Source organism: Manduca sexta, chromosome 2, assembly GCF_014839805.1.
Source record: "Manduca sexta isolate Smith_Timp_Sample1 chromosome 2, JHU_Msex_v1.0, whole genome shotgun sequence".
Lineage (NCBI taxonomy): Eukaryota > Metazoa > Arthropoda > Insecta > Lepidoptera > Sphingidae > Manduca > Manduca sexta.
This window is the reverse complement of record NC_051116.1, coordinates 7,551,180-7,566,611: the sequence shown is the minus strand read 5'-3', so window position 1 is coordinate 7,566,611 and position 15,432 is coordinate 7,551,180. Positions and strand designations below refer to the sequence as shown.

The 15,432-nt window shown below is 34.2% G+C and overlaps 1 protein-coding gene across 2 annotated transcripts in view; it reads right to left on the bottom strand.

Annotated features, from left to right (window-relative positions):
* The window catches only part of LOC115455078 (GTP cyclohydrolase 1-like), a 35,294-nt gene that overhangs the window by 9,080 nt on the left and 10,782 nt on the right, over positions 1-15,432 (bottom strand). Inside the window, exons 1-2 of one of the 2 annotated variants that reach the window (XM_037437343.1) lie at positions 9,894-9,987; positions 2,257-2,526 (exon numbers count right to left, since the gene is read on the bottom strand). The exons of the other annotated variant lie outside the window; for it this stretch is intronic. Coding sequence (XP_037293240.1) covers positions 2,257-2,512 — 256 coding nt within the window. The 5' untranslated portion in view covers positions 2,513-2,526; positions 9,894-9,987. Of the gene's footprint in view, positions 1-2,256; positions 2,527-9,893; positions 9,988-15,432 lie in introns of those variants that run through there. 2 annotated transcript variants of the gene reach the window in all.

Sequence of the window (15,432 nt, the reverse complement as noted above, 5' to 3'; positions counted from 1 at the left end):
AGCAATAAGTTGACGCTATATCCTTGAGGGATAGACAGATCTAGTAAATTTATTATAGGTACTTTAAGTCATGGTAGAGTCTATCTGACAATTCTAATCGGATTTTTTTTTATTGCTTTGAATGACGAGACGAGCTTGCCGTTCAACTGTTGGTAAGCGATACGACCGCCCATAAACAGCAGAAACACCATCCAACACCTTTAATTACAAAGTATTGTTTGGTATTCTACTGCGCTCGCCATCCTGAGATATGAGGTGTTCTTATTATGTTCAGTAGTTACACCGGATCGCATTTATATATCTAGTTCAAAATCTTCTCTTAATATTGACTGTATAAATCAACATACACATATCCACGCCTTTTATCCTCAAAGAGGTAGGCAGAGGCGCAACTAGTGCATCGATTTTTCGTCCTGTGTATTCCATGATGTGATAGGGGGCGAGCCTATCGCCATATCGGGCACAAACTCCAAACCCCGACCTAATAATGAGTAGTAAAACCCAATATTTGCCCGACTCAGGGATCGAGCCCGAGACCTCAGCACTGTAGTCGTGCCGACATATAATGATGCCATCGAGGCAGTCAAATTATCACGACACTCCTCATATTGATTGATCTGACATTGGCAAAATCATTTATGAAGCGGTGGAGCCATTTTGAAAGAATATCGCTTGATCTGAGAATGGAATCTAGAACCATTATAATGTTTGTACTGAGAACGACAAATTGACCCCACTGCACCTGATGGAAAGTGGGGTTCAATAGAATGTCGACTGATGAGAGATAGTCCCCTCGACAGTCGACACAATTATGCCGGCCTGTTGGTACCGGACATACTGATCCCGAAAGGTAACACACTTACGTGGGCCACTATGTCGGGGAAAGTGGGGGTCAATAGAATTTCGACTGACGAGAGATGATTATCCCTCGGTAGTCGACACAATTATGCCGGCCTGTTGGTACCGGATATACTGATCCCGAAAGGTAACACACTTACGTGGGACACTATGTCAGGGAAAGTTGGTTTCAATAGAATGTCGACTGATGAGAGATAGTCCCCTCGACAGTCGACACAATTATGCCTGCCTGTTGGTACCGGATATACTGATCCCGGCACGCGACACTTACGTGGGCCACTATGGCGGGTTTTAACACCTTGTGTACGGTGGTCGCTATACGGGCGGATATTAAATATATCCTACTAGCACAATCATTCCACCAACGAGACAATACATTTAGTAATAGTATGTAACGTATCCTATTACGACATTCGCTTATGAAATCTAAACAATTGATTCAATACGATAAATATGCTATATAAATATAGACAAATATATATTAAACAATTTACGATTCATTGATATGAGTATGCCAAAGGTTTCCCATTACCCACGATATATGGATATTCAATACGATATTTTAGCCGTACGATACGACTTGATAAATCGTATTCGTATAAAAATATCGTATGAGCATATGGTATTTATTTTGTATAATTTTGTGATTCACCTTACGCAATAACCGAAATTAATATACAAATACTTGGAATATAAAATACCATATACTTGTTTATAGATATTAGGCTGGTTTTATATAGATGTAAGGTATATTTAAATAATTTTAGAAAACCTTAGTATCGCTCATAAATGTTATGATAAATAAAAATAATATTATGTGTAAGTATCATACGGAGTTAGTATCTCAGTTGTGTCAAAGTTAAATTAGTATATCCATTCAATACCATACGATACGGTTACGATGTATCGTTACAAGACAGTGGACTTTTTGGTAAATTGTTGCCAGATAATGAAAAGAAGTTCACTGTCAAATCTGATAATGCAATGTAATTATAATTAACTAAATTCTCCTTAAAAAAGACTCAGGTCCTTATGTTTAGTAATGTTAAATTATAAGCGTATAAGGTTAAATATAGCTAATGAAAAATCAAACAAATGATACTATGTAACTGAAGTATTACGCAAGAAGAAGGATTTATATCCCTTTGCCTTGCCTATTTGTAAGGTAAACAAATACTATTAAATTAAAAAAAGGAACATAGAAAAAAATGTGCTATTTATTTATTATTGTTTTAATAAAAACACAAAACTAAATATAATTATTCTGATAGTTTATAAAAAGGAAATGTTAAGGCTGTATGTTATTTCTCATTTGCCTCTTCCTGATATAAATGTCACATTGAAGGCCATTCATCGCCGTGAGGCAACTGTCATTTTTTTAAACAAATTCATACAAACCAGGAGTAGTTGAAGTCCGCGGCGTCATCGGCGTACCGGGCACTTCTAATTCGCTTTCAGCGTCCGCCAAGTGAAAACTTTTGAGCGCTTCAGGCGCTTTTTTGTATTTACTAACAAACGACCCTTTTTGTACTGTATCACCATTTTCTTTTTCCTCCGAAATTGAATTTCTAATGGAACGCGAACTGACCCTACGTATGAGGGAAGATGGCGGCACGGCTTCTGAATTTAAATCTTTCCCGTTAACAGCCGCCATTGTTTCATTCAAATCTGGAATTCGATTTACGAATTTGAATCTCGAATTATTTGAACGTATAACACGTCCGTTGTGTGCGAAGTGTGGTGACAGACTGATTCGACCATTTGTAGAGCCAATTGACCTTTTGATGGGGGTTATCATAAGAACAAAGTTGTTTGCGATTTATTGCGTTCGACATACGATAACCTATTATATTTTTCGTATTTTTCAATTTGACTATGACGTTATCAGGGTTCAGATTATTTCAATTTATTTATGACATCTATTTTATAACGTTGTTAAGATAAATTATACATTTATTATTCAATAACTCCATTTAAAAAAAAATTAAAAACCTTTTTATTAGTTCGATAAACAAACTTTCTTAACTTACTAAAAATAGCTCCGTTATGTGTTTGTCTGTTTCTAATTCTTTTTAAAACTATCACTTTCTACGTAATCTTGTATATTTAATATAATTTCATATGCATCTTTTTTTCGCATAAGAAAATGCACTAAACGACTTATTTATTAAAGTCAATATAATTATCGTGCAATATTACGCAATAAATACACGAGGACAATACATTACGGTAACTCATAGTTAATATCCGTTACTATCAATTCGCATTTTTATAATGTGTTTTGTTATATTAGATTTACCTACTAGTGCATTCACGATACCAACCTTTAAGCATTATTGTAGCTAATTAAAGGTTTATTGTAAAACGCAACGTAAAAAACAATGCAAAAGCGCCAGCAAAACAAAATTCGTTTTTTTAATACGATATAATTATTCCAGTTATTTTAGTTTCAAAATCAAACTAGTAAACCTATTTTGAAAACAATCTATGGGACCATTTTTTTACTCTACGTTTGTTAGCCTGGCAAAGCCAGTTTATACAAACATAACGGACTTTTGAGTTAGCGCTGGCAAATTAATTTATGTGTAAGGCATGATTACTTTTAATGTTCCATGCCCGATAAATACCCTGGTCTACGCACTCTATCCGTCTTTTAAGCTGTTCTCATCTTAAGTTTTCGTTAAAGTTGATCAAGGATGAAGATGGGTCCTTAATCTTCTCCAGGAGATCGAGAAACCATCCGTTATTCACCAACCTAGAAATTTCGTTGTGTATGTTAAGTCCCATAAATTAAAGATCCCGGGTAAATCATTATTTTTCTATAATTTGACCACTGAACGTAAACTGCTGTAGTGATGGGACATAGAGCTGTCATATCACGAAATTCCGGATACCTTTCTATGTTGAAACGGTATAAATATTTAACTAATCCTTTTTTATGTTGTTATAACTGTCATTGAAGTTTATCTCACAATATGCCTAAAGATTTAGTTTTAAATATGATAATTTGCGAAAGTCGACAATCATTGCTACCGTTTCCCGGTAAACAATCGTATATTATGCTTAATGTCGGAAAGTGTTACGAAAAAAACCGGTGTTACAATTAAAAACCGGTATTTTTGAGGTTCTGTACGACAGACCGGTAAATTTGTTTGTAAACGTATAAAAACTTTAATGAATTTACGTATAATAATTTCTTATGTTTACGCGAATGTTAGAAATTTACATTAAACTATGTTCATGGGGGAACATAAAGGCTGCAGTCTTCGAAACGTCGGGAGGAAATTATAATACAAATCGCGATAAAGTTAAAAAAACAGTTTTGTTTCAATATTCATACGTATTAAGATAATTGTATTTTTATTTCCATAGAATAGCTAAGCGGGCGATCATCGTTTTTTATTAACAAATTTAATTAAAGTTAATAATATTTGAATATGTTTTTTTCCGTAACCTTTAAGTAACCGGGCGTTGCATAGACAAAAACGCAAGTAATTATTCTTACTTTATACTAAAATTTGTACATATTTTTAATTTTTAATAGTAGTAATGAATTTGGCAGACAGAACAAGCCCCGTGTTAACATATAGGCGACTTTTTATACCGGAAGGTACAAGACTCTTTTCCCGGTAAAGATCTTTCTGTGACCAACACTAATTGAATAATCTATTGCATGTTTCAACGCGATATACGGAACCATACGCGTGCACACTTGACATTATTTTTTATTAAACCTTGATATTGAGTTTACATATGAGACGTGAGGTTAAACGCGAGGTTGTGTTTCCTGGTGTTATACTAGTTTTAATTAATTTATGTATCTACGTATTTAGGTCTATAGACATGGACCTTGCCAGATTTCAGTTAAGCAAATCTCAAATTTAGGTCTAGGGGAAGGCAAAACGATTTTTTTCTATAGATAGCCAGGCCTTTCTTGTGGCGGTACATTTAGGCATGCAGTACCGATAAAGGAAATTTTGAAGATATCAAAGCAGTATTTTTTCTATAGATATCCGGCTTTTTTAAGGGAGCACGTAGGGCACGCAATACCCTCAAAGGAAATATCAAAGATATCGAAAAAAATGTCATTAAAAAGTACAGGTAGGGAGGTATAAAAATTATAGATTTAACTTTCGAGAATTAACGTGCCCTAAATAAGAAGCAACTAAACAGGCCAAATAGCTAATCCCATTAATGTAAAAATACAAAACTGTTTTGTTGAATCTAAGAGGGCAGCCTTCTCTGTTCCCTTTGGCGCCGGTCATGTCGACTGTTTTAGGCAATAGGTCTATTTATTGCGGTGTTTGAAGAAACGTGAATTTCTGATTGAACATAAGTTGAGAAGCGTCATGTAACTTTGTGATTACTAGAACAGCTGTTTATGAATAGTCACTGCTCTTATTATCAAGCGAGTTTGCACACCATTTAGTTGGTAAAAATATTAATAGTCTAGAATTTACAATTTACCAATTGAATGCTCACATCAATAGATATTAAAATTATTTGTCTCTTTAATTTAAAGCCAGTATTTGCTTGTGAATTTGAGTTCTGATTTCAATTTATAGGTATTTTTTTTTGTTAATTAGAAAGACATTAGGAACCATATTCATAAATCAATCTAAGCCTTGAGTAAAATTTCAAGTAGACTTTATTGAATTATGCTTAAGATGTCACTTAAGAGTTTGCTCTCAGCTGAGTCGGGGCTATTACATAAACTATCAGCTGTCAAAATCCGTCACATAATGTGGTTCAAATGTCATTTAAGGTCATTTTAATACGGCTTTATTAAATAGCAACTGTCTTATTGCCCATCGTAGTTTAACAGCGTCTCATCTGATATCGCGCTTGAGAGCGAAATTCAGTTGCAATCAATAAGCCCAAGTATTGGTTTGCTCACGTCCTGGGAATTTATTTGGCAATGGCATTTACATCTCTACGTAATAAGGATAAGGGCGTTAGATTCAAACTCGTCCGACCGGCGTAATTACAAAACAATATTACGTTTGTGTTGTATTCTATGTGTATATTGTTGCACAAAACGAAACCGCTCTCGCTCGAGACGTGACTGATTTTAGATTAGCTCGTGTAACGTAGGCGGGCGATTTGAGGGAAATAATTTGGCCTTAGTTGCCTTAAACACGTGACTATGGGTTCGTAACTTTGCAATGGAAGGTTGTAAGCATCTGCTAAATGGTTTTGGATGGAATTTGATGTATAAATAGACCGTAAAGGGTCTTTAAGAAGAGCTAGCTGAAACTAGTTATATATCAATTAAAGTAGTCTTGTACATATAAAATTTGCATGAATGGCTCCCATCAGCTAAGCGTCAATACAATCCGATTCCTACCGGCTTCACTTTTAGGTTTATTTACGTTTGTCTTAGTCTTTGTTTACTGTTAAATTGGGCACGGAAATTTTTCTCGGGTTACCTTTTGAATATTTTCACGCTTCGCACTCGCTCTAATTAGGAATTATTTTGGGATAAACAATTAAAATTATGTTAATACTAATAATTTGTCTCAGTGGAATATTTTACAAAAATCTAATAAGTGATGATTCTTTTACTTCAATCATAAATACTGACATTGTGATGTTTTCCTCAATATTATATTGTATTATATACTGTCCCACTGCTGACCTTTACTACTGAGAGGGATTATGCCTTAGTCCACGCTGGTCTAGTGCGGATTGGCATATACCTACCCTCAAAATTCTTATAGGAACTTAGGTATGTAAGTTTCCTCACAATGTTTTCCTTAACCGTTAAAGTAAGCGATAATTCACAATGAATATAAATTTAGAAAAAAGGTGCATGTCCTTGGGTTTTGAACCAGTGGAATATCGCCTCGGCAGTCTGTTCCATTCCCCAATAGGTTATTGCCGCTTATTTATTTCTTTCAAAAATTAATATTCGAAGACCTAAAAGTTATTATAAAGATACGCAATATGTAGTTATTTATATCATTAATACTGATTGGTTTTGGGTTTTTTGACAATCAATTTAAGTATTTTTTTGCTTCAAATCCTCTGTTTTTGTACGTTTCATGAATTGTAATTATTTATATCCGTGTATACGTCTAATTTAAGAATATTTGCAATTGTTTTTTTCCTTTAATTCTTTACTTGACTGCGCGATGTAAGGAGTGTTGTTGTAATATTTCTGCACTAAATATTCCGTTTTTTTAAATAACGTTTTTTACTGTATCTAACATTGTCTGTTATATTTCGATTAAATATCATTATTATAATTCCTTAATCAACCGAAATTAGACCCTCTAACAGCTATTTTAATAAAGGACCCCAATCTAAATCCTCAATCCGATTCCGAAAATAGATCAATCAAAATAACTCATTTGGATGTAGAAGTAGAAAAAAAATATTTTCCAAAAATTACATTTCTTATAAGAATCAACAACGATTTCTACACTAGGCTATGCCTAAATCGTGGATATTAAAAAACTTTGTTTTTATCGGTCCATTTTTGAGATAGAAAAAAAGGATTGGGATCATTTATTAAAAATGCCAAGTCTCGCTAAACAATAAAGCTCATATTTCATTAGCAATATATACCCGTGGTAAGGACACGCGTTCACTTTTAAGACAAGGACGTTTGGTACCTGCTATAACTGCAGTTAATGTAACCGTGTTTTATCGCCCTTTTATGTTTTAGGTTATATTTATTTAAGATCGTTTGATTATGCTGTTAGTCATAAGAGTTGATTTGATATGTGAAAGTCGGTTGAAAAATAATTCGGAGTACTAAGGATAATGGTTTTTATTCTTTAAATTATTTTCTCTTTATCAAAATGGGAGATTGTGTCCGATGTTTATATATTTAAACTACCTCTATATATTACATAAATATGATAGTGGTACTGTATTAATTATTTTTTAGGAAATTAAAATAGTATCTTAAAATATATGAAAAGCTACTCCTTTTAAAGCAATTTCTTTACTACATACGTTATTTATCATTTCAAATAAATATGAAATATTTTATATGTAATATTAATCTGAAAAATAAACCTTTTGGTGAAAACATAAAAATAAGTTGATAAATTAAGTAGAAATTGTTAATTAAAATATTGGCAACCGCAAGAGATGGCGCGTTTGCAAACTTGCTATCTCGTTCTAAAGCGCGCATTGTCATTTAGTGACGTCAAGACTTGCTAAGTATATCTCTTTTTATTGGACAGTTACTCCTTTCACCATATTTCAAATGCTAAATTAATTTATTTTAGAGTGTATTTTCTAATACTGTATAATGAGTTGCTTGACGCAAATTATTGATAAAAACATTAAATATTGCGCAATGACTCCTATTAAAGGTTTGATATTTTGCTAAGTATTATAATTGTATACCTTTTTTGTTTACATTTTTCATCCCATAAATATGGTAATTAGTCTTAATTGTTTTTTTCTTTGTAATAATTATTGTGTAGTACTTAAGATGCAAATGTATTAATTTTCCAAAGTTCCCACGCTTGTAAGTCATTAACACCGATGAGAGGCCGCAAATTATAGTTAACTTAAGTTACCTTGAATTAAGGTATAAAAATTATATTTCGACATGTCCTTTTTCTTTGATATCTCAATAAAGATGTAGGTAATATTATGTTTTAATATGCATTCATTAATTTAAGAATCGTATTTTTTGCATCAATCATTATTTATAAATTTCATTGTTTTCGCTCGAACATCGGATGTCGTCAAACATAAAATAAGCCTTTCCAGTTATAAAAGGACCTCGTCACGTGATTTTAAGAAACATAAATATTTACAGTATTGCGTAATAAACTAAAAATAGATTTCTACAATCTGAAGTTGGTATAGGTCGCAAGTTGCAAAACAAACGAGAGCAATTAAAATTTTTGAACCATCACTAGAAACTGACAGTTGCGTTACTTATTTTTCCAAATTTGATTAGTTGACAATTTCTGTTGCAGAATGAAAACTCAGTTTAATATGACATTAAATGGGTCTTCCAAATGCGATAATTGTTTTTATTTAATTATGTAAATAGTTTAATACGGAGTTAATACATAAAACAAATTTCTGTGAGAACTGAATCAGAATGATTGAAAATTAAGCCCTTAATATTAATCTCGCTATCTCGCTTGCACTCCAAGCCGTAAGACGATGACGTCATAATTTGTGCGACCGTTTTGATTTAACCCTTACACCTTCTAAATTCAAACGATTGTAAATAACGTATAATTTATAAAGAAGCTTCCATGTCTATTGAAAATTAACGTTGTTTATAGGTCATGGTTTGAGGTCTGTTTGTACGCAATATTTTACCCCAGAGGTAAAATACACATACTCGCGAATCCATTAAAACGGGGACTGTATTAAAGGTACTAAATCAACATAAATGTAGATAGTTCTTAATAGATAATCTTAAAAATCAGCGAAAAGTAAAAGTAAGATACTGCCCTTCACTAACGACATATTTTGATTAAATTATATTTCGATATAAGACCGCGAGCAAAATCTTGTTTATTTACATTACTTTGTTACAAAAGGTTACATCAGATTCTTGTTGTTTTTTTATTTAATACATTCGTCTTTCCGCGATATTTTGTTTATATTTAGTGGCATGAAACCAGTTTTTTCGTATATTCAGACTATTTATTATCCCTTCTATGGACTTCTATCGGCTTTTAGAACTATTTCTGACTCTATAGTTTAACTTAGAACCAAACATCGGACTATAATGAACTTACTAAATATTTATGATTTAAAATTAGAACATTTAAACAGACAAACACGTAATTTGTATTAAGTTTTTTATACCAGCCCTGTGTTAATAAACTGTAACTGAGCACGGGCCTCCTCTATGAGAGTGTTTAGGCCTTAGTCCACCATGCTTACTGCGGGCAGACTTCACATACCTTCGAAATACTTATAGAGAATAATCAGGTATGTAGGTTCCTCACCGTATTTTCACAGTTAAAGCGAACGATAAAATATAGATTGTTACCCCAAGTCAATTGGCTTTACGAACTTCACATTTCGCACACATTGTCACTTACGAGTCGCGGTAAACTAAAATAAAAGAATGCGGAACGCTACACGCGACCCGTTCTGATGGCTGACTGTGGGCCGGCCGCGCAACAGATGTTATTTGTATAGAGACGACGGTGTTGCCAGATGGGATTAAAATTATGGGTTTTGGACGGATTTATTTGATGATTATTAGGTGCTAAATTTTGAGGTTTAGGCCAGGATTGCTTCATTGTGAAGCCTTTAAACTGCCCGTAGGCGTCGAGTTAGACCAAAGAGATGGCGGGACGACCTAGAATCATTTAAAAATAACTGGTTCACTATATCACAGGATGGTGATTCATGGAAGAACCTTAGGGAGGCCTTTGTCCAACATGGGATATTTATAGACTGATACAATACAATACAAGTGCTAAGTTATAGGTTAATGATTTAATTTGAATTTTAATAATATTCAGTTACCTTTAAAGTAAGTACTTTTTATTATCCCGCGACATTAAGAGCCTAACAGTTGAAACCTCATAAATCGGTAAACCACTTGATTTTTGTGTTCTTGACGTTAATTTAATCAGAACTAAAAACAAATGATTTAACAAATTTAACGTAGATCTTGCTTTCTCATCTGTCCTTATTCCAATGTGGAACCAATACAACTATGTTAATCATGTAGAAACCATTAGATCTAGTTTTAAACCGGTCGCTATCTCATATCTCTTTAAATAGAACTTAAATTGACCTGGGTACTCAGGTCCATTCGCTACACGCCCCAAACACGCTGCAACCTAAGAATGTAGTACCTCTTATATGTTTTTACAAAAAAGGTTTTTATAGTCGGGTAATTTTTATTTTTAGTAGCGGCAACACCAAGCCCACTGCGCCTGTGCTCGAAAATCGATATGAGTCAGACTTTGTGCCACAACCGTCTTGCGTTAGGCTTCGAAAACTCCCGCGTGTACGTCATGATCATTGGGTAAGCCCCATAAAAGCAGAGGCAGATATGCACATAAATAATTATTATGGAGTTCATGGCCTCGTCCGACTGATACATTGGTGCCGGTTTAAAAATTCTATGTTTTTAATTTTCAGAAGAGGAATGTATGTTATCTTAATCTAGATGTTTGTCGATGAAAGTTCATCGAAATCAGTTTAGCCTTTATTTTTTTAAAGTTTAAAAATTGCATGAAGTAGAATTAGAGATCGAACTTTAAGTACTTATAGGAATTACATGTAAAGATAACATATTTACAAAAAAATACATTAGACTTATCTTTGAAATGGTAGATACTAGAATTTGCATTTCATCCTATAACATAAGGCGCCGCACAGACGCTATTAACTGGTAGCCCGGGTATCCTTAACTAATAATTAACGTGTTTCCTGTTTAACATCAAGGAGATTTATCTTCGAAGTCCAAAGTATAACCAATAAAATAAAATAGGACAACTTTTCTTGCTTTTTTCTGCACTATATCGGAATCTGGAGTTTATATGGGATGGGCTTCCCCCTATTGTGGGAGCACTTACATTACTAACACCCCTATATTACACTTCTCCCTACCTCTTGACCTTCACTGAACCCAACGCAGAATCACCAGCAAAATCTGTTTACAATTATTGGAGATACTAACGAATGTTGAGCAGCTGAATAGATAACCTTTATATTTGAAGTCGGTTAAAATGTTTTTTGTTTATACCTAAGAGATTTTCAAATCTCGGAAAACACATAATTCGTCATAAACTACCTATTGCGCAAACGCATACGTTCCAAGGTCATTGAATGACCGTACCTACATCATTATAGAAAGTAGTTAAACAATGGTTAATTTACAATTACCGTTAATTTGATAAGTATTATATAGTATTATACAAGTATTTGAAGTTATTAAGTGGATGATTGTCTAGTTTTTACTAATGGGCACATAGGCACCACATTAATCAAGCGGCCACTCCAAATATTCAGTTATGACATGAAACCGATTTGTCGTTCCGATTATCTGTCGTGTGCGTGACGCGTGAATTTTAACACCCGTTTAATTCAATGTTATTGCATTTATAAAGTTGAATAATCTTTCATAATGACTACGTTAAGGTCGAAATTTGATCAAAGCTATTATTTATTTTGTGATTGATTGTTTCACGTCAAAAATTGCATTTGTTTTTTGAGGTTACATTGTTTTTACAAGGATAATGGTTATAATAATACAATTTAATGTAAATCCGTGATAAACAAATTAGTTTAACAAAATTTACGGACTGTCTCTGTGGCGTAGTTGTACTGCATGCGCGGTACGGCAGCGCTTTGAGGTCCTGGGTTCGAATCCCGGGACGGGCAAAGTGATATTTGGGTATTTCTGCTCGGTATCAGACCGTGGTCTGGAATTTGTGCCTGATATGGCGATAGGCTCGCCCCCTATCACATCATGGTATGGAACATATTTGATGAAGTGGGTGTCCTGGTAGACCGCTGCATACTCCTTCGGGGATAAATGCGTGATGTGTTTTGTTCTTTGTATGTTTAACAAGATTTATACTGTCTTAAACAATTCTTGTGAAACAGTTGCATGCAGGAACGGACTGCCGAGACGAATTTCCGCAGGTTAAAAACCTAAGGGCATGCACCTCTGACTTTTCAAAAGTTATGTGTGTACTCTTTGTGAATTACCGCTTGCTTTGACGGTTACGGAAAACATCATGAGGAAACCTGCATACCTGAGAAATTACCCAAGAATTTTGAGGGTGAGTGAAGTCTGCCAATCCGCACTAGGCCAGCGTGGATAGAGACCTAATGCCTCTTGATAACAGGAGGCCCGTGCCCAGCAGTGGGACAGTATATAATACAGGGCTGATGATATAGTTGCATAGCTAGGACTCATATGCTTAAAGGAATTACCAACGCTCAGAAAACAAGTCTATTAAAATTATTTGAGGAAAGAAATGCGCGCTTTCCTTAACTGACTGTGACTAAGTTACTTTTTTTTTATTTGTAGGGACAATAATTACATGCTCTGGTTTATTGTAGACTAATCTGAATACATATAAAAACACAGCCAACAAGTTGATAGGATTGTGTTAGGTGCCTCAATAAAAATCAAGAAAGATTGCTTATGCTTACGCCATTGATTCTCAAAGTAGTCCAGGTGGACCCATAAGTCACCAGGACCATGACCAAAATATTTTTTTTTCACAGCCCTCAAAATATTAACATCACGATTCTCAGTTATAATCTATACTAATACTAGCTTTTGCTCGCGGCTTCGCCCGCGTGAAGGAGTTTTCCGGGATAAAAGTCCCACTATATATTTTTCCGGGATAGTAGCCTATAACCTTCCCAGGGTCTTAATCTGTCTCCATACCAAATTTCGTTTTGTTATACCACGTCTTATATCACGTCCCGTTCCCATGGGAACGGAATAAAAAGTATCCTATGTCCGTCTCCTGGTGAGAACCATCTGAGAAGCTACCTCCCTACCAATTTCCAGTCAAATCGGTTCAGCTGTTCTTGAGTTATAAATAGTGTAACTAACACAACTTTCTTTTATATATATAGATATAAAGCTGAAGAGTTTGAGAACCCTAATCTCATCAATTTTCTCTCTCTTCAGCCGGCCCCTCATTACTGAGGCTCGTGATACCGTCCAAGGTCATTCAGTAATCTTCTACCGTGATGCACCTACCTTGATTATCTCTGCACCACCCTAAGGTTGACTGGTAGAGAATGCCTATGGCATTAAGTCCGCCTGTATACATTTGTATATTAAGTGTAATAAATAAAATAAAAATAAATATATTACTCTTATCCCGGAAAAATATAAAGCTGTACTTTTATCCCAAATAACTTACAAGCGGGCGGAGACGCGAGCAAAAGCTAGTGTTAAATATTGTAGTTATGCGTATATGTAAGTGGTTTATACAACTTTTTATGTCAACAACCAGTCATCACACATCACGAGGTTTTGCAAAAACTATTGTTAAATAATTGCAGTCAAATATTAAATTATATTGCTCTTGTTCCGTACTGGTTTGAGGAATAGTGAATTTAATATCACTAATGGGAAAAGTGTAACTTAGTGAGATTATTTGGGGTTCCTAATATTCTGATAAATCTATCCTTTTTTTGTAAAGTTCCTTATAATGTTTAAATAAGTAATATTGTAAAATTGTATCGTGTTGTGGTTGCCTGTAATCTGAGTTGTAATATTGTTATTTTTTTATAGTGTAACCTGTGTTGGCAATCCTCAAATAATAAAATAAAATGAAGTAAACGCATCAATCGCTGAGCGGATTTGTAAAAGATGTCTAAAAACGGTTTTTCGACAAAAATATATATTGGGATAGAACTCTTCAAATCCAGCTTATTAAAATTAATAACTAAATTTTAAAGGCGATCTCTGGATCTTATTTATTTTATAATTTACTCAAAAATTACACTTAAAATGAGCGATTTGAAACATAAATGTTGCTAAATTAGAACGCATCCCCAAAGAAAGTAAAAAGAACCACCACTCATACAAAAAGCGGACATGGATTAGCATATTATAAGCTGCTTTATTTAAGAAAATGGAAGTTGTTTTAAAACAATATCACTATTAAATGAAAACTTTACCGGTATAAATAATGTGTGCGTGATGTTACAAATCATTAACGTCTTTTTTACATGCAATAACGTATGGCTTAAAATGTAAATATCTTTATATTTAGCTCCATTCTATTTCACGGACCCTTAAAGACATTTATCTTTGCATGACCATCTAGATTTTTTGCTAGTCGTAGGTTAAGTATACTTTATATATGTAGCGATAGCGACCACCGTACACAAGGTAGAGGAAATATACATATTATGTTTGCATGACCATCTAGATTTTTTGCTGGTTATAGGTTATTTTATAGCCGCCCAGTTAGAGATCATTACACAATGTGTTAAACCCGCCATAGAAGCCCACGTAAGTGTCGCGTTCCGGAATCAGTCTGTGTATATTCGGTTCCAACAGGCCGGTGTAATTGTGTCGACTGTCGAGGAGTAATCATCTCTCATCAGTCGACATTCTATTGGACCCTACTCCACTTACCATCACGTGTAGTGGGAATACTTGTTTACTGATGGTTAGCGGCCCAGATGGAGTGTCAATTGACGAGAGATGATTACTCCTCGCCAGTTGATATAATTATGCCGACCTGTTTGCAACTAGATATACACAACCTCCCGTAACGCGACTTATGTGACCCAATATATTTAACAAACTGTCGTATCAAGGTAAAATAAAAGTTATACCAAGTCTCATAATATCTAATAATACGCTAACTATAATATCAAACAGAAATCATCTATGGAAAACCTTCGTTCCTAATTTACCAGGAAATTCACAACCGTAAACAAAAATAAGTGGTTTTATGTGTAATTTGAGAGTGACATCCGTCTAATATGAGGTAAAACCCCGCATTACTTGGCCCTGGATATTTCCTTTAGAAAGGTAATTTCCACAATATATCCTGGTGTTAAGTTATTTTTTTAATTAGCAAAGAAAATACGACAGTAAAATCCGTTTCATTCAATTGTCTTTCTGAGACAAAT